Here is a 25,434-nt window from a genome sequence, read left to right on the forward strand (position 1 = left end):
TCTGTTTGTAATATTTAATACTATGCAGGTGACTGGAAAAATGCTTACATAAATCTAATGAATTTAAATTCCAAGTGTGTGTTTTGGAAGAAGAATGGAGTACATGGAATGAATGATCCTTTGTTGCACTGATTGTTAGACCTTTGCGAAGTAAAATGGTTATTAATACTTTCTTTTTTAACAATTGAGGTGAAATATACAGTAACCATACAAATAAAGAGTTTCTTCTCTACACCGATGTTTTTAGCAGTTCATGCTAGTCCATGTCCCATATTTTCTGCTTTTATATTCTTACAGTACTTACTAGTTACCTCACTGCCCTTGTTGAAAGATGTAAAGTAAAATTAAGTATTACATGTGAAGTAAAGTCTGTCTTTCCCTGATTTTTTTATTGGAAGAGAGGATCTTATCCTTTCAGCTAAAGCTGGTTTTTAAGAAAAATGTTTAACTTGCCTGTCTTTGGTATTAAATGAGGGTACTTGTTCTGGACTTTTGCCACACTTCAGGAATATTTAGATGTTAACTATAGAACACCTCACAGTGTACTGTTAAGTCTTGACATAATTGAAGCTTGTTATGGAAAAAAAACAGATTTGCAATTTCAGTTTTTGTTTTTCGTTAGAGGCGAGCTGAAGATAGCTTCTTATAGCCCTGCTAATATATATTGTCTTTAGAGAGCTGTGGCTCTTTTCTGCTACTAGCCTGCTGTCTGAGACTATGAAGAAGGTGTAGTTAGTGCTAATTATAACTAATGAATAACTTTGGTATGAAAAAAATCTGAAGCATTTTTTGAGAGGTACTGGCAGTACAGGTACGTGTATGATGCTGATTTTTAATCGCTGAACTTTTATGCCTGGGACCTCAAATCTTAATTATAACCATGCAGGTGCTTCACTTTTGTAAACTAAATATGTTCACATCAGTTTCATTTACTGTATCCGAGGCTCAAGACTGCAAGTTGCAGTTAGCATGGTGTACGGCTTTTTTCTATTTTTCGGGCTGCCATCAGCATTTTTGGGGCAGAGGGATAGTATTCATGTGTTTCACTTCAGCCCTTGGGTAATATGTTAAGTCCTTTTTGTCAAAATGACAAGTGGTCCAAGATAGACCTACCTTCAAACTGTAGTGATATAGTACTTCTTGAGACAAATATCTAGGGAAAGCTCATATGACAAGACTTGCTGTGTACCTAACCCTACCTGGCAGGTGTCAGAACTATAGAAGCCACCGCTGCTGGCAGAGTACATCCACCTGCATTTATTTCCCTATACACCTTTTCTTATCTCCTGCCAATACCAAGTGTAATAATTTTCGTAATAATCTTTTTTCTTCCTTGCTCTATTTACTCACTTAAGGAAATCAATCAAACTATTTCTGTAAAACATTACACAGTTTAGAAAACAAATTATGTGAAAGAGCTCTTAGTTTAGAGAGCATAAAACATGCCAATTGTTAACATTTCTTCTTCAATTTCTGTAAATATATTGTACTGTATCAACATGTCAACACCTAGAACTGTTTACTGCTAAATATTTTAAATGAGCATACTGGAGATGAGGGCCAAGAATATTTTGTATGTGTTATATTCTTTCCCTGAAGAGCATAGTGATGTTTTTAAAATGTGCTTTGTGTGAACATTCTAGCTTCTAACTGAAATTTATGAGGTAAATCCTACAGGCTGTGACCGGAAAAAGAAAGTTAGAAAATAGAGCAAATTATGGACATAGATGAACTACGGAAAGCCAGGGGCAGGCTTGTGAGTCTTGTCTTTCGTGTAGCTGGACTGCTTCTATGACCTAAATTACCTTAAGTACTTTCACATTCAAGTGCAATTTGAGGCTCAGACATAGTAAAACGAAGCAATTTTTCTCTCTCAGATTAGTGTCTGCAGAAAAGATTGGAGCTGTCTATTACATAGGTATTATAGACAAAAAATTGCTCTAATCACGAATTAACATATATTAAATAGAGCTTTATTCACTGGGCATGAATAGGTTTGCCTATCTAAGCCAGTTATCTCAAATCACAGCTGCACACAAAGCCTGTCATCAAAGACTGTGCTGAAGAGGACTTCAAGAAGACTTTTGTTTAGGCCAGGGCTCCCTAGCCTTTGTGAAGAAAGCGTCCCCTGTCAGTTCGTTCTCCTCTTTTTTTGCCCTGCTGCTGGGCATCTCATCTGACTGCTACTGCCACTGAAAAAAAATAACACTAACACAGTTATGGAGCCCACACTGAGCCTTCTGATGTCTGGTAGGTTGTTTTCTATGTTATACCACATTTTGCTGTGGCTGTGCCTCACCAGTTCAGAATAGGTAATCCAGTCTGTCTTCTGACTATGTGTTGTACTCTGTCACTGTATTTATCCTGTGTCAACATGCGTATAGTCATGATCCTACTATTATTTTGGTTTTTTTTTTTAATGATTTCAAGAATAATATTAAGATAAAACATAATTAGTAAGTGCTTTTTTGACAACTGTTTTTCAATTAAAACTGGTTTTCCCTAGTCTTGACTTCTGATTCCCTGAAGAGGCTTTCCTTGAGAAATTTGCCTTTCCTCCATTGAAGCACTGCTGCTACTGACTTACTAAATTTCTTCTTTTAAACAAAGTAGAAAATTTCTCTCCATTCTGTGATGTTACATATCTTCAGATGTCCTTAAACACTGAGGTGTGCATTAGGGAAGACTTACGAATATGAAGTCTTATAGCTTTCCTTTAAGATAGAAAACAAGTTACATGATAAGGCTTTATTTCTGAAGTATCTGTGGAAAAGCTGCTTTAATTTGTTCAGGGGTTTTCTCAAAGATGTATCATACCAGCAGGCTACCTGGCATCAACTTAACCTGACCATCTGCTATCCTCGTAAGTAGCTTGGATAAAGCTCCTGGAAGAGCTCAAAGTTGCCTTTGAGAAACATTTTTTTCCTTTCAGTATAACAGGTTTAGACCACAGCTGGTTATTGTTAAAGGGAGGCTGGCAGGCTTGTGCCGGCAATTCTTTTAGACTGCAATTTTACTCTTTTTTAGCCTGTTATAGTACCTGATGATTACCACTGTTGCAGTCTGTTGATAAAGGTACCACTACAGTTTCCAACTTTCAAATAAGGAAAGCCTCAGTGGTATAGAGGAAAAAATCGTCGTTACTGATTTGCTTTTCTGTGACACTAATGTAATCTGTATGCTACTGTGTCATTTAAGGGCAAAAGGCTACAGTGAAAATGAAGTAGTCATATTGAAGGCTGACATTTTTTCAAGACCAGGTTGGAAAATTCCAAAACATCTCTAATTTAAGCGCTAACCTTCAAAACTAAGTTGGTGTTGACTGGGGCAATAGACTGATTACATTTTGAGATCATGTACTCTGACATGTTTGATCTTGTATCAGATGTTAGGTTTTGTCTTGAAAGACTGCTCTGTCCATCCCCAGAGCAAGTTCTGATTCATAGTATTGATACCTGCCAAAAAAAAAGTACATAAGTGTAATTTAATGCTTATCACAACCAGAAGTTCATGGGTAGGTTTCTTCACCATTGAAATGTTACAAGAAGAGGGATGGGGGAAGCTTGACAGAAACTAGATACCCTTCATCTTCAGATAAATAAGTGAAAATTTAAAAGACTAAAATGAGTTTTCTTGTTTCATTATGTTCAGGTATCTGTTATCAATTAAAAATCTGTAGATTTAAGTGTTTCAATAATACACATTTTAATCACTTGGTGGACTTAAAATACCAAGGTCGAAGGCTTGCCGTGAAAGCATAAAGACATGTAACCAAGTAATATTTAAGAAGTTTTGAAATTTTACTTTGAACCCCTGTATGGTCCTCTCCTTTTTCTCAAGCGTCTTATGGTGCCTGAGGTGTGATACTGATGTTCACACTTCACAGTGCAATGACAAATGAAAGAGAATGAATGAATGACAAGAAAAACTGAAAGCCACTGTTTTTAATGCTCTTAACCTCAGAGACCCCAAATGCAGGAAGCTGCATGGTTTTCTGCTGGTCACTGTGAAAATGGAAGAATATTGTCCATTCTTTCCTATTCATGGATTTAAGGCTTTAATCTGGTTTGTTGGAAGACCATGCATTGTTGCTAATACCCACATTTGCCCCCTAACTGAATGTTGTATTATTAAAGTAAGCTGGGCTTTCTGTCAGAGAAGAACATGTCAGATGCAAAGGGTTACTGAAACAAACACATTTCCTTGCCGTTCAGGATAACCTTATTCATGTTACCTGTGTGGGACAAATTTCTCCTTTGTATGAGAAACAGAGTTTGCTTTTGACCTTTATACTGTAAGCCATTAAACCTGTAAACTCAGGTTTAATGTCTTGTGCTTTTTGAAATGTTTTTATACTAGAGGTGGAATAGTTTGCGGTGTAAATATAGCTGTTGCTTGCTCTCTTAATGCCTTTCTTCATGTTTTTGAACACACTTTTCTGAGTGGGAGGGGAATGTTAGTAAGGATAAATAAATTTAACTATGTATATAATGTACTAACTTAGGGGAAAAAATAACTGGCTTGTAGGCTTAGAAAAGTACCCTGATAAAGCCGTGTGGAGGGTCTTGCTACCTGAACAGTATTCAGTTTCTCTTGTTTGCTCTGTAATTAAATAAACGAAAGATGTCTGTCTTGTTTTCAACAGCAGACTGCATAGGAACAAGTGTTTTGGTAGTTCTCCAGAGCCGACTCAGTGCCCTAACAGAAAAGATTAGCTGTGAAATTTTCTGTTTAACCAGAAGGATTATTGTAAAACAATATTTCTAAGTGATAAGGTATAGTAGAAGTCAGTAAGAAAAAGTTACTGACAGATGAGGCATTACAGATCTTATATTTAGAGTCATACATTGATTGGTGAGATAAATCTGGCTAGTTATTCATAGATTGGAGCGTATGATGTATGAGGAGAACCAGAAGGCTGGGGGGGATTGAGGAGGAGTTGGTTGCATTGTTGCCTTACTCTGCCAGAAGGGGGTTATGAAAATTGTGGATCCAACTCTTTTTGGAGATGCACAGTAAAAACATGTGGCAATGGACACAAGTTACAGTAAGGGAAACGCTCAAGATACTGTGGGGGTGAAAATCACACTGAGATTAGTTAAGTCCTTATGCATGTTGACAGAAAGATGGAGGTGTTTCCATCCTTGGAGAGCCTGAAAACGCAATGTGACAAGGACCTGAACACCCTCATCTGACTTTGATGTTGGCCCCGGTCTTTGAACAAGAGTTTAGGTGATTTCTCAAGATCCCTCCCAAACTAAATTACTTTGAGTCTACAATTCTGCTTGTTTTAAATGCAATATATTCCTGTATAAGCTTTTCTCTTAAACATGCTTGCAAAGCTACCAACCTCTTTAATTTATACTCTAAAACTATCTTTTGCTAGTGATAAAAGAATAACATGAACAGTCCCGGATTTGGAGGGGGAGGGAAGGAAATGAAATGATGAACTAGTATACAAAAAAGGAAATTCACTTGCACTGTGTTATGAATTTCTGGAAGTACATATATGTTCCTGGTGTAAGTTGATGCATCATGGTGAAGGTATTGCACTGAAAATAGATTTCCTGAACAGATGCTGCATTTGTTCAATTCTTTCAGCTTACTATTTTGATAAACAATAAAGTGTAGCTGCATAGTGAGCTTTGGAAATGTACTATTGGAACACAGAATTATTTTAACTAAAATATGATTCCTTTTGTGAACAAAGCTTTTAATGTGTTAGTGATGGTGAAAGTACCCTTCAGATGTACCCAGCCGCGTCCTACTAACTACTTTCTTGGTAGCAAATTGCAAATAAAAAAAACCCAACAAATTACACTGTTGTTTATCCTTAGATTTTATTATGTACAGATATGATCAATTCCTTGGTATTAGGAAATCTGCTGAATTTCGCAAGAGTCCATTGTACTTGTTTCTGTACTTCAGTCTTTCCCAAAGATGTCCTTATTATACTAGGCAGTGGATCTGATAACTTTTAATTTAATTTCAAATTAGGGCTTTTAAGTTTACTAAGAGTTCTATGAGTTTACTCTGCTCTTCCATTCAAATATACATGAAAATAGTGCATGTCTATATTTTGCTTACATGAAAACTTTTTTTTAAATATCTATCCTTACTGAAATGTGCTCCACTTTATTTCCCAGTTCAACAAACATTTTGCATCCAAAAAGTAAGCCTCAAAGTTGAATTGCAAATGTGTAATATGTCAAATTTCAAGCAAGCCAAGCAGTTGCAGAGTATCAGACTACGTGAAACTTCTGTGGAAAGTCAGTAAACTGGAATGTGGTCAATAGAGGCAATGCAGAGTAGCTGAAAGTATCCTTTTATGAGTGATGGCAGCAGCTTACAAATGTGAATGTTTGAAATTCATAGAAAAATCACTGAAAAATTTATGTATACCATGAAGTCCTCAAGTTTTTCTGTAATGGTACTCTTAAGAATGCAGCACAAAGTACCTACATTGCCTTCTTACACAGTCACTCTGTTCATAGAAATGCTGAATATCCTGTATATATATTTCTCCAAAAGGCAGCAAAAAAGCGTTGCTGCAAGTATCTTCCACTTATTTGGCTTTTGAATAATAATCCCACTTCTAATAGTCAGCACTCAGAAAAGATGTGATAATGGAAGTGCTGGCACATTCCGTCTCCCCAACCCTGCAGGTGTTACAATAAAGAAGCTTTAGGAACTTCAAGAACAGCACAAGGGCAAAACCTACAGATGTTTCCTTCAGTTGTTTGTAAAGGTGGAGTTTTGCTACAGTGCTATTGTTTCAGTTGTCCCTTTTCTCTCGGGGCTTTACTCTGTTGTAGTTTATCATCCTCAGTTCTCAGAATAGTAGATTCCCTGATAGGGCACAGCAAAATAGGGAAGAGGGGTCTTTCCTTAAGACCTTTCCTTTCTGTCCTCCTGACAGAAGAGAAAAGAGACTTTTACGGGCAAAGAGTTTTCTTATCAATATCATCATCGTAGCAATCCACAGTGAGCGAAAGGTTAAAATGGCAGTATTTTAGATATATTAAGGAATAAGGAAGAGAAATTACCTCCAGTTTTAAACTGTGTGCTTGTTAGCTACGCCAATGGAAAGCTTAATCTCCTTGCAAGGAAGAGCTCTCTTTCTCGATGAAAAAGTTGAATGGCTGGTCTGGTGAGTGTTGTCTTTTATTAACTTAAAATACGATCCTTGTAGTATGGTGTGCAATGAAGAAGATAGGTTAGAAAAATGTGAAATAATGTATAGCCAGAAAAGATCATTTAGTTATTCATGTTTGAGGTGCTTTATCTTATAGGTGAGTAATTAAATGCTAGAAATACTATTTTACTAATTGCAGAGCAAAATTCTGCAGGTGTAGCAGGCTGAGGTACTAAGGACTTTAGGAAGACACAGCTGTATTGTCCCTGATGAATTCTTTTAGGCTTTGAATGGGGTTATTTTTTAGGTCAAATTTTTGGTTACCTTTGTCCACTTAAAAAAGTTACAGAATGATTCAGTAACTCTTTCAGAATTAAAGTGCAGTAATTCAACAGATAAGCCTTTGGCAAATATTACTTAGAATTTATATCCTACATTAAAGTCTCCAAGTGTATTACTAAGACGATGAAAAATTCTCTGTGTATTTACACATAGTATATGAGTGGAATCCCAGGTCGGTTAGTTTTCCTGTCTCCAATTATCACACTCTATTGGGAAGAAAGATGGGAGATATATAAAAATAAAAAATAAAATTTAAAATAGGACATTACATTGATTTGAATCACAATTCTATGTGTGTAAATTTTGGGTGAAGGCTTTTGAAAGTACTAACTTATGGCAACTTGAATTCTACACAGATTTTGGTAATAGAGGTGTAGCTATGCCAAACATAGAAATGATGTACAGTTTCATTGTTCTTTGCCTCACAAGGAAATCAATTAGCTTAGACAAAAATAAATTCAATGATTCTTTATTTTTAGCACAACTTCCTAAGGAAATAAGGCTTATGTCATTGCACTGCCCGTCTGCCTCTGCTCCCACATAAGAACCTTTGGACAGTTGCCGTCAAATCTAATATAGGAGTCAAGTTTTCAAAGATGAAAAGTTTTCTACAAGATTAGTGAAAGTCAGTGACTAGGCAGAAAAAAAGCCCACCTTAAACTGATATTCTCCTCTCACTGAGCAATTATGAGTTCAATATCTGTTCCATTTAGTTGTGAGCTGGTCATGCAGCAAGTGAATGTGCATTCCCAAAGGATCTGCTGTGCACTGCTGGCACTGAAGGGATTGCAAACAAGGAGAACCAGAGGTGGTTTTATGAGAGTGGGGTGGATGTCAGTGGAGTCAGAATTGAGGCATGACTGTAGTAGAAAAGGAAGAAATTTAGTGCTTTTAAAAAAAAATGAAAGTACACACAACCCCAACCTCCACAAATTCTTTGGGAATCAAACTTCACCGCTTCTGCCTCTCAAGGAAGAATTTTTTCATATTGCAGAATATATATAAGGAAAACTAATTAGACAGATGCTTCTATTTTTTACTGTAGTCTTGATGAAACAGTGCAAAATTCTTAGTACTGAGGTTGTCTTAGAGACAACCATTGGAAATGTAGCTGTATACTGTGAATTGACAATTCAACAGCTTTACATTCAAACCAAACTACTTCATGTTTGTATTTTTGCGGCATAGTCTTATATCACTTGAGGGTTTTTGGTCACTACTTAAGTAAATTTGGAAAGCTATCCCATCTGCCTTAAACTTACTTTGCTTTGCAAGCGTCATTTTAGTAACTTTTACTTTCAACTTTATGTTAGTATCACAGCTATTGCTTTAATTGATGTAATATAGTTTATCTCCCTGTTTCAGGTGAATTCTGATGAAGTTAGTTGAAAGCCTTCGAAAATGCTATATACTGAAATTTTGATTTTTCTTCTGTTCTAGATTGTCCTCATCTGTGTACCACTTTTGCTTTAGTTATGCTTTGTCTTAAAATTCTCTGTCAACATCATTCGCTCTCATATTGTAAGAAACATCATGCTTCCAAAGCTGCTTGTGCTCATTTCTTGCTACCTATACATAAAGATTTTGCCACATTTGACTTCTTAAAAATACAGTTAATGATGCCTGTCATTGTAATCCACATCTAAGACTTTCTTAAAGGATGTAGTGGGTCCTCCTAAATAATTGCCTCTGTAAACTCCTGCATAATTTAAGTTGTGGTAGCAGATGTTTATTGTCTGTAGTTAGGCTTGTGCCAAAAGTAGAAGAGTGGAAGTGAGTGGTTAGAGCTGCCCTGGGATTTCTGTTGAGTGTTTCATGAATTCTATAATTGTCTGATTTCAGCATAGGAATAAGTATTCTTTAATTTACTGTGAGCACATATTTTGGCATTTATGGAGGCTTTTGTTTAGTTCTTACACATTTATCATTTTTTTGTTTGGTTTTGTTTGTTGGTTTTTTTACAGGTCATCTGAACAAGAATCACCAAAGTGAGTTTTCTTTTAAACTTTCTACTCTGGAATCTCTAGCTTTAGGATATACAGTAAAATGCATAACAAACTGGTTTTTTTTAAAGTAGTGGTCTTGTATGGTTAAAGACACAAAAAAATGTATAAATTAATGAAGTTTGTAAAGATTTGTTAAAAAAAAAAGAAAAAAGTGTTTTGATCAGGATGTGGAAAGTCTTAAGGCCTAATACATCCCTAATCACTGTTAACTAAAAAGTTGGTTTAAAAACTGTTGTAAAAGTTTAGTGATGCAAAAAACCTGATAATTTTATCTGGTAACTCTTTATATAGTGCCAGAAGGCATTAGCTGAAATAATTTATTGTGGTTTTCTAGTATTTTTTTTTTCTGCATTGAAAAATCATTATGATCTGTAATCGCTGGGTTTTTTTTGCCCGGGGGGGGGGGGGGGGGGGGCGCGTGGGATGTATTTATATATACAGTGTTCCTCCTTGCTTAACACTGACCTCACAGGAATCATGAAAAGGCCTGGAAACTATCAGATAAAAACCACAGTTTTGGCAGTGTAATTCCTTTAAGTGTCATTATTCAAAACACTAAGTGAATAAGATCTCCCAAACACTGAAAAAATGTTTTCTGTAATAACTGAAAATTCTGCAAATGCTGCACAAAACACTTCATTGCCAATCCCAAGTACAGGTAGTATGACTGAATGTCAGAAATAATATGACAAGAATACGTTTGCTTGATGGCATCTTTCAGAATGTTTATGCTTATTCCAGTCAGGTTTCCACAAGCCAAGAAATAAGGGTTTTTATTACTAAAGTTTGCTGCAATGTGGGTTCTGTATGTTAAAAGCCTAAGCTACGTTCCTCTGTAGTGTAGCATTACATCTTCATTGACAGCTAGTAGTGGCTGCTGGAAATGGTTCAGAAAAGCTCGTGTACATAGCTAGACTAGTACTAGAGCAGAAATAAATGTTTGAATTTACAGATTTTAATGTCAGGGTTTACTTGCATGTAGTCCTGCTACTTTAACCCTGTGAGAGTTTGATGTTGCTTTTAGGAATAAACTGCAATAAACAGCTAATAGCACATGTACTTCCAAAGATCAAATATGCTTCATTGCAGTGCTGGTTTGTCAATAGCAGTGTAGAGTGTTCTTGCAAAATGATGATGTTATGTCATATAAGTGAAACATCTGTCTGCAGTGGGGTACAGTAGCTAGGACTCAGGATTTGCCATACACAGTGCTGTATGATAGTGGTAGGAAGCTGAATCTGAGCTATACCTGAGCTTTCCCAAGACAGATTTTCACAAACTATGATGTAGTATTTATAAAGATGGACCAGTTTTATGGTATCTGTGAGTTTGGTCCAATTAAAGGAGAGTTCTAGGTGTATTAGACATCTGCATTTCATCCTTTTCATTAGAGGGTACGTAGCTAAATGCATTTTGGAAAGATTCTGGAGCGCCACCAGGCAACTTGGCCAGTTCTAAGATTTGAAGTATTTAATTACTGACTTTAGTTATCCTTGAATTTTAAGGTATTTGAATCACTAGACCAGGTCTGCACCTCCATTTAATTCTGTATCCTTCTACATGCTGTATGTATTAATGTTAGGATTGGCAACTGAAATGCTTTTTGCCTGAGGTTCAGCTCTTTTCATGTTATGATTTCCCACACCACTGCAACAGTGCCTTTCACTGCTAATATCTCAAACATTTTACTAAGAATGTTTTTGTTGCTCTAATTCTGTTTTGTTCATTCTCCTGGATATCCACTGATCAAATGGTAGGCTTAGATCATACTCCAGTCCTGTTACCCTGCACTTAAAGAAGCGATGTTAAGTCTAAGTACAAAGTTGGCTTGCTCTATGAACTGGGCAATATGTTTGTATGGCTTACTATTTAATTTAAAAATCTGGATAACAGTACCTTTGTAATGTTTATTCATCCTTTCTAACTAAAGGAACGTATTGGGAAGCAGTCCAACACAGAGTTCTCTGACCCGTATCTCACCTAAACCCTTGGTTCAATCTCCCAATGGAGTTGGTAACATTTCTGGCTCTTACCCATTGGAAGGGGTGGATAAACAGTTCTTAGAAACATACGACGTTACAAAAAGTAGCTCAATTGAAGATTCCAGTCAGTACTACTGCGATAAGGTATGTTCAACTGAGTGCTTTTAAAGTCAAAGCTAGTACTGAATGTAGCTTTGAACTGTAGATTGAGTGAATATCAGCTAAAGTTATAGTTCAGCATGAGCATATTTTATGCACTAATACGAGTAAATCTCATCTTAGTCAAATTTATCCAACATTGTGTATACAGTATGATAGGCAATTCTGCCAGCTGTATTGGTTTTTATAGTGTCCAGGCTTTCAAAAGCATCTGCAGAGGAAATTCTTAGTGGAATGCGATTCCTTATTTGATTAAATCTTAATTCCTCCAAGGAGAAAGATGAACTAACTGAAGTTACTATATGTCTTGATAGCAGGCATGACTCTGCTTTATCCCAGGCATTTCTTCTTCAGGAGGGCTAAACATCATCCTTTGAATTCTTCACTTCCTTTAAGGCAGCTGCTTGCTGCTAGTGTAATGGTAGTGGATCCTTCCTCCCCTTTCCCCAGCCTTTTCCAGAGGGGGGCTGAACAGCTTCCTAACCTGCCTGTCCAGTGTCTGCTGCCAACTTTTAATCCTTCTAGCTTGTGGATTTCTTGCAGAAGATACCAATGCACTCATTTACAGGAGAAAAATTGGGGAAAACATAGTCTCTTCATAGTCCTTAGAGTAGAATTGATTCAAATGCATTGCATATAACATTTAGTAAATACAACATGTTGAAAATTTTAATAGGCGCTATCAGTTGAAAAAGCTGACAGTAACAGTATTGGAACTGAGTAAGCAGAGCATGTATTTGCTGTTATGTTGCTACTTTTACAATCCAAAAGGTTACAATCATGAGTATATTCTGTAACCTTAGCTGATGCTTATTTTAAACATGAATTTGTCTTCTTGTTCAGTATGTTAAAATTTGGATGTACTATTTTCTAAATTGCTACTATTTCCTTTTAAAAATTAGAAAAGCTTTGGTGGGTTTTTTTTTCTATATATTTCAGAATGACCTAATTGAGGGAGATTTACTTTTGGTGCGTATCATACCAGATGAAGATGGGAAGTTTGGATTTAATCTAAAGGTAAACTAGCAATCTTTTGTTTATTTTTAAAGACTTTTTACTTGCAGTATGCTTTGAATTTATGATTATTTTGTAGAATATACTGCTTTATCCAAAGCAGTGTATTCTGCAGGAATTTCTTATGGACTGAGACTTTATCAAAGTCTAATCCTTAAATGCTAAAGCACATTTACAGAAATACGCCTCTGCTAGTTCTCTGGGTTTTAGTTACATACGGCTATGGCACATTACAACATAAACTGCCTATTTGGCTGCTTAAATATGAACTTGGAAGCCTAATATAAAGCATCAATGTAAAACCTAATTTAAAGCACCTTCGGAAAATTGGACCTCTGTGTTATAAAAGAAGTTAAATAATTTGTGCTGTCCAATTGAATATATCTATTAAAAATCATGTCGGAAAGGTGCAAATTAGTTTATGAAGAAAATGGAAATTGCTATTTGTAATTGGCTATTGTAAATTTTTCTCACTGAAATATTGTAAAGTTTCTCACTGAAATTCCATTTAAGCAGATGGAGTAATATAAAGTAGCCATAATATCAAAATTGGGGCAGAGTTTGATCTTTTCACCCTGGGCATTTATTGGTGGGGTAGTAATAGAATATGATGTGAAGAGAATAACAGAGTACAGTTGTCTGGAACTTTGATCCTACCTCATGTATTGCAGGTTCATTGTGACATCTAAGAATGCTGTCTGCCTTTTGAGTTTAAGTGTTGAATTAGGTTTTCTTGAAGGGTAGGATTAGTATAAATGCTGCATTTGATCTGTTTATTGCCTATTAAAATATATGGCCAAGCAAAGGCACTGGATCTATTTTAGCCGAAATTGGTGTATTTAAAGACACTGCACCCCACCCCCATGTACTGATGAAAATTCAATCTTAACAGCCCTGCCTATAATAGCAGAGCATAAAGTTTATATATATATATATATATATACACATATATATATAAAAAGCCAATTGCTTGTTTTAAATGCTGTTTATGCTTAATAGTATATTTATGGTTGTTATTTACTTGCCATTCCTCTAGGGTGGTGTAGATCAAAAAATGCCATTAGTGGTATCAAGAATAACTCCAGGATCACCTGTAAGTATATTTTCAAGGCTTTTAATCCCTCCCTTTCTTACTCCCTCTACCACTCCAAGGTCCATACATACAGGAATTTTGGGCACCCATAACCAGTATGAAATAGCAGCTGAGCTGTTCTCTTTGTAAATGGATTTGACCAGTGGTTTCCCGAACCACAGATTAAAAGATCTGGAATTGTTAGCCAAACAGGATGCCGATACAAAAATTGTTTGTTTCCCTCTGTCATCTCAAAAAGTGCATCTTAAACTGGAAAATGTCTGATGAGGGGCAAGAGTGATGCCTGAAGATATGGAATAGTGTTCATTAAAGCAGCAGGTAGTCTGAGGCCCTGCAGCCTCAGAAAGGAGAACTAGTTTAAGGGGACTGTAGTAAGGATCTGTAAGATTAGGAGCACTGTGATTGAGGAATTCTGGCAGAACAACTGCAGGCTATCAAATTAAGTTAGCAAAGTCAGGTTCTTCATGCTTAGTCAAGTAGTTCTTCATGCATAAGACAGTAGACCCGTAAAACTCCTTGACAAAGGATGCTGCAGTTAAAATAATTTTGTGGGTGATCAAGAGAGGACAAATACTTGGGGGAAAAATCTGCTGACAGTTACTGAATAGCCAAATTGCAATAGGCTGAGGAAATCCTTAGGGCTAAAAATATTTATAGGATGGGAGAGTACTTGGCAGGGGAGGAGACAGAGAATATGTTTGCTCTGTTCTTATTTTACCATGCATTTTTGCTTATGAAGATACTTATGGTCTAGATGGGACATTCATCATAATTTTTTCTGTTGAATTGTGAGATAATAATAGTAACAATGTCTTGATAACTTTAAATAATTCCTACATAAATATGTGAGGACGTGTTATTATAAATTGTTTTCACTCACCTTCTTCTAAAGCGTATTTCCCAACTCCATAAAATAATTTCAGTGCAAACTTGATAGGAAATATTGCTGACTTAATCCCAGAAATCTGATGTATTCTGCATCTTGTAGACTCTTCTGAAATTTTATAAGCAGTCACAGGACTGATATCTAAATGTCATGATGTAAATCAAGCTAAAAACAGATTGAGAAGTTTTTCGTCACATTTATGATTTGTGGCTTGACTTATGCAGTGCATAGCACTCCTTTGTGAACTACAACAGTTAGAGAATTAAAAAGTAGTAAGAAATTATCATTATAACTTTAATCCACAAAGTGAAAATAAAACAATCCTTAACACATTTAATGGCCAATCTACCAAACTTCTTAAGGTGATTTGAAATGCCAAAGTTAATGTAGAGCAAGTGGGTTCATTCCCCAATGAAAGAATCAAAGATGCCTCTTCAGAGGCAGTGATTTCCTTTGGAAAATTCAGATTATCTTCTGGAAAATGTTGATCTGTGGTTTTTTTTGGTTGTTTTTTTTTTTTTTTCTCTTGGATTAGATAAGGACTGGACTTCTAACTTGCAAACCTCATTTAAGTGTCTCCAGTTAGTAGCATAAGCATAGATACAAGTGACCCATTAGCTCTATATCCTAGTAAGCCACCAATCAAGCAGGTTATCAAAAGTCAGGGAATAAACTGGAAACAGTTATCCAATCCAACATACTCAACAGCAGTGTTATAGAAATCCCCTTGTTACAGCAAGGGGAAAAATAATATACTTATTTTTACAGCATAGCAGTATCAGAAGTGATTCTATTGTTTTTCATAAACTGTATTTCACCTGTTCTTCACTGTTTAATGAAATATAGCTGATACTTGAAAGATCAAGTTAAACAGTCTATGGAATGCATTTTTAAGTTATTTTAGCTAAATTATGCCTTTCCTTCATTGTATTTGCTGCTATTCTAACTTGCTCTAGATTCACTTATTACCTTGTAAATTGTCCTCAGGGATGCTGCTTGCTAACATGATTGGCTAAAATTATTTCTTAGGTTTATATGTCACTTTTTGCCACTTACCTACAAAAAGATCTATATTTTTTGTGGAGGTGGGGAAGCAAACCTATTCATAAAATAAGGCACTATTTTCCCTTTAATATCCTAAAGTTCTTTTAGAAATTCCTCTCTAATACAGCTACAGTCTAATATGCTGGAAAGACTGTAAGACAGAGTAGCCAAAATTGTTGTGGGAGAGCATTATGTGTAAAGAACAAGCATTTATTGCATCGTGTATTTCTTCTCTTTTTAATTAAAGTCTTACCCTGATTTATTTATTTTTTTTCACACAAACAATATTAATGTCCTAAGGTGCTAAAGAAGTCATTGTGGTTTTATTTAATAGAACCTCTCGTTGAAAAATAGTATGTATGCTTCTTGGAGCAATAGCAAGGTGATTAGCATAAAGTGAAACATTGGGTGTGCCAAGAGGACAGGAGGCCTTTGACATAATTAATTGTGTGGAGAAGTGCAGTATCAAAAAAATCTACAAATTATGCTTACATAGAATGAATTAATTCTCCTTTAAGATATATTTTATACAGACAAATAATTCAAGTAAGAGAGCTGAGGCATTAACATGTCTCATGATTAACAAAGTTTCTTTGAGCAAAGATATTGATCTCCTTTTGTAATAAAGAGTAATAGCCAGCAACCAGACAAGAAATCTAAATTATAGACAAATTTAGGAGATCAGAAACCATTCCCCCCTGTTCTTGTTGACTTCTTAATTCTCCTAGACTGACCTGTTATGGTCTTTGTATCACTTATCTTTTCAAATAATTATATTTCAGAGAGAATAATTCCTATCTCAGTAATATTTCAGTGATTAAAGCAGTCATTCACAGTTGCAGTCTTCTGCCTTTTTTAATTGTACAAAATATGATGAGAGAGGTTTTTAGGAGCTGTGAATACGTAGTTAAATCGGTGTTGAAGAACACCATGGCTATTCCTAATTCCCGTTCTTGTTCTGTTTACATTCGTCTTTTATATTAATCATTGGCAGTCTTCCCTATCCTTCATTATTTTCATGCCTTTTATCTCTGGAAAATGTTGGGAGAAACTATTCCTTTTTTAAAAGTTTTTAAGCGGCTTTTCTGCTTGGGATTTATTTCCTTTCGCATGCGTACATCTTTCTTTTCTCTCTCTTCTCCTTTACATGCTTTATGGCAGTCATACATGTCTTGAATTTTCTTTCCTTTTACTTTATTCTCTGACACAAATGGCTCCCAATTTATTTTCTTCCTCATATTCTTGCCTTTCTTGCCTCTTTGGGGTTTCTTTTACCCTTCATTTTTCTTATTTTTTTTTTTTTATCACTTTTACATTTCTTCCTTCTTTTTTTACTTTTTAGTACAGTACAATGCTGATAATCTTGCTTTAGGAGCCATAAGTGCAAGGCATAACCAGGATCGGGTCTAATTAGAACATCTTGTTCACATTTGAGGAGTTGGTGATGGTTTCTTGATAGGGCTAATAACATTAGGTAAATAAAGTCCAGGTTAACAGTGCTGGACTTAAGGAAATATAGGAAAACAACTATGAATGCAGAGTAATGATAAAGGTCTATGTCTCATTCATGTAACAAATCAAATTGAATGTATATATATATATCACTTTTGTGTAGCCAGGTGCTTCGTAGACAAAATAAAAATTAGGATAGCAATGAAAATAAAGTTATTACACTACTTGCCGCTCAAGGGTTGTAGAATCCAAAGCATTCATATTACAGAATTACACCAGGTTGGAAGAGACCTGGAGGTCATCACGTCCAAGCCCCTCTACACAAGGGTCACCTGGAGCCAGTTGATCAGGACCATGTCCAGGTGGCTTTTGAATACTCCAAGACTCCATGATGTCTCTGGACAATGTCTCTTCTTCAGTGCTCGGTCACTCTCACAGTAAAACAAGTGTTTCCTGACATTCACATGGAGCTTCCTGTGTTTCAGTTTGTGCCCATTGCCTCTTAACCTGTCACTGGGCACCGCTGAAGAGAGCCTAGCTCCATCTCTGCACTTTCCCCTCAGTTATTTATATACATCGACAAGATGTCCCTGAGGCTTCTCTGTGTTAAAACGCTCCCAGCTCTCTTAGCCTTTACTCATACAAAAGATGCTATAATCCCTTCATACTATCATTGTGTTCTGGCCATAGCTTGTATTGCTTTGTGTTGGACTTGGAGCTAAGCAAGTAGTGCGGCAGACTAAAGTCAAACAAAACCTACAGTTCAGCAGTTAAATATAAGTTGCTGTATCCAAGACAAGACATAATGTAAGTTTTCATTTGAGATGAAAATTCTTTTGCTATCTGCAGCACAGATAGCAAAAGAATTTGTCCCAAATACAGGGTACCTTAACATCGTACTTATCTGTATCTTCTTTTTAAAACTTTCAGTGAAGAAGAATGTTCTCTATTTGTAGATAGACTTTTATATCCTCCAAATAAGAATCTGATAAATAAAAAAATTATGAAATGTGTATGGATTTCTTTAAATTTTTAAAAATGCATGCCTGGGGATATACCATGTTACTGAAATTATATTAATCAAAATCATGTTTGGACCTCTCAGTATTCACTGCATAAAAACTGTTGTGTTATGTGCCTGTAACACTTTTTCCAGAAATTCCTTTGCAAATGGCTATAACCAGTGGTTGCTGAGACTTGATGTCTGAAACGTAGATCTTTAGGAGCAATCTGGTAGTGGCTGTTTGATAAACACAAAGTCCTTTTATGGCTATCAGTATGCCATTTGACCTCTTTCTCATCTTCATTGAGAGACTTTGAAGCAAGGACAGCTTTAGATCTGAATCCTTTGATATAATTTCTGACACAGAAGATGAAACTTTGTCAGGAGAACTCTAAAGACTGCTTACATGATGAACTTAATACCCTGATTCTTGCTTACATGACTGGATGTGATGACATTAATGTGTTTCTTTGGTCTTGAAACAGGCTGATAAATGCATTCCAAAACTGAATGAAGGTGATCAGATAGTATTAATTAATGGCCGAGATATCTCAGAGCACACGCATGACCAGGTGGTCATGTTCATAAAAGCCAGCAGAGAATCTCACACAAGAGAGCTTGCACTTTTGGTCAGGAGGAAAGGTAACTGGGCTTATTTTATTCACTTTTAATGTTTGAGACTGTCGCTCTTATGCTTGGTGGTATAACCTCTTCTGTTTACATATATGTGTTCTTATGAAACAAAGAATCTATCAAATCAGAATTTCTTCTTATTTTTTAAATCTAAGAAAAAATCTATGACAACAGTCACTTGCAAAAGTTTTGGGTTTGTTTTGGGTTTTTTTGTAAACATAGTATAATTTCACAAATCCACAGCTGAATGTTTTCAAGTACCTGCAGGCTGTTCCCCAGCACAATTATACAATGAAGCAAGTCAAATTAGCTTCCCCCCCACCATGCTTATAATAGACATTTTGTGATAATATGTAATAATAACTTGAACTCTGCTGGCTACTAACAGGAGACAATCTCTTAAACATGCAGGATCTTAAGCCTGCATATTTAAAATATGGGTAACCCCTCCAGCTTGATTTTGCTTGCTCCATATTTAAACACATGTGGATCCCAAGAGCTTTCAGATGATGTGAAACTTCTAGTTTATTGTTTACTTTCTTTAAGAAAAGCACACAATTATGGAAGGGTTTTGCACAGAGTTTCTGATTGCATTAAGGTTTAAAAATCTGACAGGATTATGCATCATTGGGAAACAGGAGGGAATGAAAGTGCCTAAATTATATGTATTTCTGTACCATTTTCTTTTATTTAATTTTTTCCTGTGTTTCTAGGAAGACAGATGGCCTCTTGGTCTTGTTTTCCCTGAACAGTCCTGATCCTATTATTGTAGGCCTTTCCACTGGCTTTATGCAGTGTTAGGCTTCCCTTAACTTTTCTAGTCCTCTTTCTACGAGCAGATAAGAATTGTCTGCTCTTAGCTAAAGATAACCTGTGGCCTCAGGCCAGTCAGTTGTATAGATATGTGTATGAACAGCTCCCCATTTTGTGAAGTTTGGCAGGTATGAAACATTCAGATCATTGCGGAGAATAACCACAGCTGGTGGATACTTTTGATAATATAATAGCTTTCATAAAGACAGAACTGTTGTGTAAATTAATTAATTAATATTTGCCATGTTCTTGAACATGCTAGCAAGGAAAGTCATAGAAAACTGACTAATTCTAGTTTTTTTAATTTATTAATTCGTTCAATATTTATTAGCATAAGAAATTGCAAAAGGTAATTCAGTTGCTTCTCTACATGGCAGGGGAGTACAATGTAAGTATGTTTGTGTTCATTCTGCTGTTGTAGATCCAAACTTATGTAAGCTTCTCATTAATTATGCTCTAAACTTTTTTAGGTGAAACTCATCTGATTTTTACTATGGTGAATGTTGTGATTCATTTAGGCTATCCAGAAATTTGTTCTGTAAGACAGGATTGCAGCAAAAAATCTCTGTGCTTGGAGTCAAGTTCTTTGACTTCACAGATAGGCATCTTGAGGAGTTTCGTTTTCTGAAAGGTCACAAGGACATTCTCCTTTAAGTAGTTATGACAATAATGTAGTACTTAAAGGCAGTTAAATGTGCTGCTGTTCTTGCTTTCCTGAGGCTCTCTTTGCATATCTTGCAGTTCTTGCAAGCCGGGGAATTTCAATATGTGTTGCAAACACATTAATGCTGTATGTAACTGATTTTAATTTTCAATATATCACAGTAGTTAAACAGTTTGTGGAGCCTAAATCAGAAGACGAAGCTGATTGCCACAATCTCCCAGAATCTCTGCTTCCTATCTGTTCCGAATATGGTGGTGATACATTGGAGGACTCTATGGAGCAGCTAAAAAGAGGGCTAGAAAGTGGGACTGTTCTTATTCAGTTTGAGGTAGGTAATACTCAATTCTCAAATGCCATTAATATAGACGAATAGCTGTGACCAGCAAGTAATGTAAAGGCTTAATTAATTGGAAATGTTATTGCTGCTGTTCAGTCTTATCTCAAGAGAGTAAGAATGTGGTTTGCCTATCAGTTTGAGCCTTCACTACTTAGAATAGGGACGAATGAGTTATTAGTTTTGCATAAATATCATCTGCTGAGAAAAATGTTTTAATTAAAATGTTTCTTGTTCAGGTATCCAAAGCTCACTAAATAATTTTTTCTTAGTTATTTTATTGGATAGAATAGTGGGGTTTTGCCAGAGGTCAGTCAGTCTTGAACTTACTTTCTTTTTCCATGCTACTTAGTGGCATTTCTAAATATCCTTTATACCTTAAGTTAGGGTTTCAAGTTCTTGTGTGGCCTGATTTCATGGAATAAAGGGAGCAACTTGACCATTCCTCACCTCTTCTCTTAGAGGTTCATATGAAAGTGTTGGAATGTTAACTTACATTTGGAGAACATTGTATTGTCCAGTTCTGTGGTGTTCCTCCTTGGCAACCTAAGCACTGATGGTTACTTCTTGGGCAGATTACTTTATAGGTGTGATTCCCCAGTATGTAAGATGAGACTTTGAAGAGCTGCTCTACAGACCGATGAGTTAACAAGGTGTTAGCAAGGAATGTTATAGAAAACTGACTAATAAAATGTTTTTATTAAATCATTTCTTTCAGTGTTAGTTTAAGAAATTCCAAAAGGTAACTCAGCTGCTACTCTAATAGCAAATTCTCTTAGGTAAATTTTGCAGATGGTTAGGAAAAAATATTAGAGAAAATAACTTAAGATATTTTTCCACTTTCTGTATTTTCAGTTTAATCTATTTAGTGTGTACCATCATATCCCTCAAAATCCTACCATTTTTCAATCTGTTTTGCAGCAACTTTATAGAAAGAAGCCAGGTTTGGCTGTTACATGTGCAAAAGTACCTCAGAATATGGACAAGAATAGATATAAAGATGTTCTACCTTGTAAGTATAAAGTACAGTTTCTGCCTGTTTTGCTTTATCCTCTAAATGATAGCTTATAAAACAGTTGTATGGAATTCTTCATTAAAAAATTCAATATATGATCAAAGTCATATCATTGTTCACTTTTTTTTCTAAAAGGTAATTATTTTGGTTTATATTCTGCTGTTTGTGTGTCAGCCATTCCTCAGTTTTTTTGACTAAATAAAAGGGAAGCATGGCTCTTAATTATCCCCTCCTTCACCCCCCTTCTTCTTTTGGCAGATGATGCCACAAGGATAATTTTGCAAGGAGATGAAGATTACATTAACGCGAATTATGTGAATGTAAGTCGTACAGAGACCTGCATTTGCTCTCTTTCTATATTATAGTAGCAGGCTAAATTCAGCCTTTCTAAGGAATAAGGGTTTTCTGGGGATTTATAAACGTAAAAGATGTGAAGATTCATAATGCAAAGATTAAGTGTCTCTTGGGAAACAGGTGACCATCCTGATACACAGTAGATGCAAGCATATGGTTTACACTGTGATATGTGCAGTCTCTTTAACCAGTAAAAATTGTTTTACCTTTCCATATACTGCAAATGCTGAGGTTGTCTCCTATAGCTTAAAACTAAGCCTTTTCCCCCTCTAGAAACACTTATGGCCTATCTGCTATACCCTGAAGGGTCCTGAAGATAAACCAGAACTCTGTTTGCCCTTATCATGTGTGTTGACTGTGAGACAGGGAGAAGAGGGAAAAATATATATAATGTTTGTGTCAGATGCTTAAGTTAAACATTTAAATCACAGAATCAGCTATTAATGTGTCTAGAATCAGGCAATAAACAGCTTTTGCTAATGTATCTTTGGTATACCTTGCTATTTTTCCTTACTAAATATTAAAGAAAATTTAAAAAGCCTTGCAATTTCAAGTTTTCAAATACGTTTTCATTCTTAGCCATTTCTTCTAGTTCAGCTTGAGGGACTATAGAATCTTTAGTATATATGTAGTTTAGATAAATATTTAAAGGTTTTTCACGTAACCAGTTGTGATCTTGATTGTCTTATTACTCAGCTTGCCACCTTAATCTTCCCTCAGAACCTTCTATTTGAATGCAATGTGAAATTAAAACACTATTGCAGTAGTGAGAACAAAATTTACATAGGATATTTCTTTCCCTTTATAGATGGAAATTCCTTCTGTGGGCATTGTGAACAGGTACATTGCTACTCAGGGGCCTCTTCCACACACATGTGCACACTTCTGGCAAGTAGTCTGGGATCACAAGTTGTCACTGATCATCATGTTAACAACTCTCACTGAACGAGGACGGGTAAGTGTTCAGGTTCTTTGTATGCTGAACAAATGTATAAAGAAATGTGCCTTTAAAATTTTTTCCCATTGTTATGATCACATAACCCTAAAAAAGGCCAGCTTATTCTGTTGAATTATTTCTCTGAAGTCCGAGCTTTCCAAGTTATTTATTCTGCAACTTTCTTTTTTGTTCTGCTGCTTTGAAAAGAAACTAGCTGTCTGATAAACAGAAGTCACTGCACTGATTTCTTTTTGCTAATCAGCCAGGTACTACATTTTATCCCCTGAGAACTGGGCTCCTCCATGTGGCAGTTGCTCTCTTGATGGTTCAGCAGATGTTTGGAAGCATGGAGCAGGTTGAGCAAAACTTGCAAACCTGGCTTCAAGCAAGAGTCTAACACTACAGTGTTTACTAGTTTCAGCATGCTGGTGATCAGAATTTAACTTTAAATTTATATATATCATATATATAGAATCATAGAATCATAGAATACTTAGGGTTGGAAAGGACCTTAAGATCATCTAGTTCCAACCCCCCTGCCATGGGCAGGGACACCTTATGCTAAATCATATCACCCAAGGCCTCGTCCAACCTGGTCTTGAACACTGCCAGGGATGGAGCATTCACAACCTCCCTGGGCAACCTATTCCAGTGCCTCACCACCCTAACAGGAAAGAATTTCCTTCTTATATCCAATCTAAACTTCCCCTGTTTAAGTTTTAACCCATTACCCCTTGTCCTATCACTACAGTCTCTAATGAAGAGTCCCTCTCCAGCATCCCTATAGGCCCCCTTCAGATACTGGAAGGCTGCTATGAGGTCTCCATGCAGCCTTCTCTTCTCCAGGCTGAACAGCCCCAACTTTCTCAGCCTGTCTTCATACAGGAGGTGCTCCAGTCCCCTGATCATCCTCGTGGCCCTTCTCTGGACTTGTTCCAAAAGTTCCATATCTTTTTTATGTTGAGGACACCAGAACTGCACACAATACTCCAGGTGAGGTCTCACAAGAGCAGAGTAGAGGGGCAGGATCACCTCCTTCGACCTGCTGGTCACGCTCCTTTTGATGCAGCCCAGGATACGCTTGGCTTTCTGGGCTACAAGTGCACACTGAAGCTGGCTCATGTTCATTTTCTCATCGATCAGCACCCCCCAAGTCCTTCTCCACAGGGCTGCTCTGAATCTCTTCTCTGCCCAACCTGTAGCTGTGCCTGGGATTGCTCCGACCCACGTGTAGGACCTTGCACTTGGCATGGTTAAACTTCATGAGGTTGGCATCAACCCACCTCACAAGCATGTCGAGGTCCCTCTGGATGGCATTCCTTCCCTCCAGCGTATCAACCGAACCACACAGCTTGGTGTCATCGGCAAACTTGCTGAGGGTGCACTCAATCCCACTGTCCATGTCAGCAACAAAGATGTTAAACAAGACCGGTCCCAACACCGATCCCTGAGGGACACCACTTGTTACTGGTCTCCAGCCGGACATTGAGCCATTGACCACATCTCTTTGTGTGCGGCCATCCAGCGAGTTCTTTATCCACCGAGTGGTCCATCCATCAAATTGATGTCTCTCCAATTTAGAGACAAGGATGTCATGTGGCACAGTGTCAAACACTTTACACAAGTCCAGGTAGAAGACATCGACTGTTTTGCCCCTGTCCATCAGTTCCATAGCCCCATCATAGAAGGCCACCAAATTGGTCAGGCAGGATTTCCCCTTAGTGAAGCCATGCTGGCTGTCACCAAGCACCTTGTTGATTTTCATGTGCCTTAGCATGGCTTCCAGGAGAATCTGCTCCAAGATTTTGCCAGGCACAGAGGTGAGACTGACTGGTCTATAATTCCCTGGGTCATCCAATTTCCCCTTCTTGAAAATGGGGGTTATATTTCCCTTTTTCCAGTCATCGGGAACTTCACCTGACTGCCATGATTTCTCAAATATGATGGCCAGCGGCTTCACAACTTCATTCACCAGCTCCTTCAGGACCCATGGATGGATCTCATCAGGACCCATGGACTTGTGCACATTCAGATTTTTAAGATGGTCTCGAACCAGATCCTCTCCTACATTAGGCCCAAGGTCTTCATTCTCACAGTCCCTGCATCTGCCTTCCAAGACTTGGGTGGTTTTGTCAGAGCCTTTGCCAGTGAAGACAGAACCTCAGCCTTCTCCAAATCCTGTGTAGCCAGTTCTCCCGAGAGCTTCCTGAGGGGGCCTACATTCTCCCTAGTCTGTTTTTTATTTGCTATGTACTTGTAGAATCCCTTCCTGTTATCTTTAATACCTCTAGGTAAGTTGAATTCTAACTGGGCCTTAGAATTCTAACTGGGCCTTATATCATAGGTTCTTTCCTAGAATTGCCTGAAAATTCCTTTAAATCTGTTAAATAAATACTAACAATCCATGAATTTCAGAATAATATAGAAGGGTTTGGGTTTGAAGGGACCTTAAAGATCACCTGTTTCCAGCCCCCCTGCCATGGGCAGAGGCAACTTCTACTAGACCAGATTGCTCAAACCCCATCCAACCTGGCCTTGAAAATTAAAGCAATATCTGGTGTATTCTGG

General features: G+C 36.8%; 1 protein-coding gene across 6 annotated transcripts in view; it reads left to right on the top strand.

The window, feature by feature from the left end:
• The window catches only part of PTPN3 (protein tyrosine phosphatase non-receptor type 3), a 152,826-nt gene that overhangs the window by 113,477 nt on the left and 13,915 nt on the right, over positions 1 to 25,434 (top strand). For 5 of the 6 annotated variants that reach the window (XM_057423070.1, XM_057423072.1, XM_057423073.1 and 2 more), the window contains 9 exons: positions 9,442 to 9,465; positions 11,414 to 11,609; positions 12,564 to 12,641; positions 13,675 to 13,731; positions 18,602 to 18,758; positions 20,388 to 20,554; positions 21,482 to 21,572; positions 21,834 to 21,895; positions 22,738 to 22,884. In XM_057423070.1, the coding sequence (XP_057279053.1) occupies positions 9,442 to 9,465; positions 11,414 to 11,609; positions 12,564 to 12,641; positions 13,675 to 13,731; positions 18,602 to 18,758; positions 20,388 to 20,554; positions 21,482 to 21,572; positions 21,834 to 21,895; positions 22,738 to 22,884 (979 nt within the window). The remainder of the gene's footprint in view (positions 1 to 9,441; positions 9,466 to 11,413; positions 11,610 to 12,563; positions 12,642 to 13,674; positions 13,732 to 18,601; positions 18,759 to 20,387; positions 20,555 to 21,481; positions 21,573 to 21,833; positions 21,896 to 22,737; positions 22,885 to 25,434) is intronic. The other variant, XM_057423071.1, reaches the window with a different exon arrangement.

Source organism: Pezoporus wallicus, unplaced genomic scaffold (genome assembly GCF_028554395.1).
Source record: "Pezoporus wallicus isolate ANWC-B61680 ecotype Strahan unplaced genomic scaffold, APGP_CSIRO_Pwel_v1 contig_749, whole genome shotgun sequence".
NCBI classification, from domain to species: Eukaryota; Metazoa; Chordata; class Aves; order Psittaciformes; family Psittacidae; genus Pezoporus; species Pezoporus wallicus.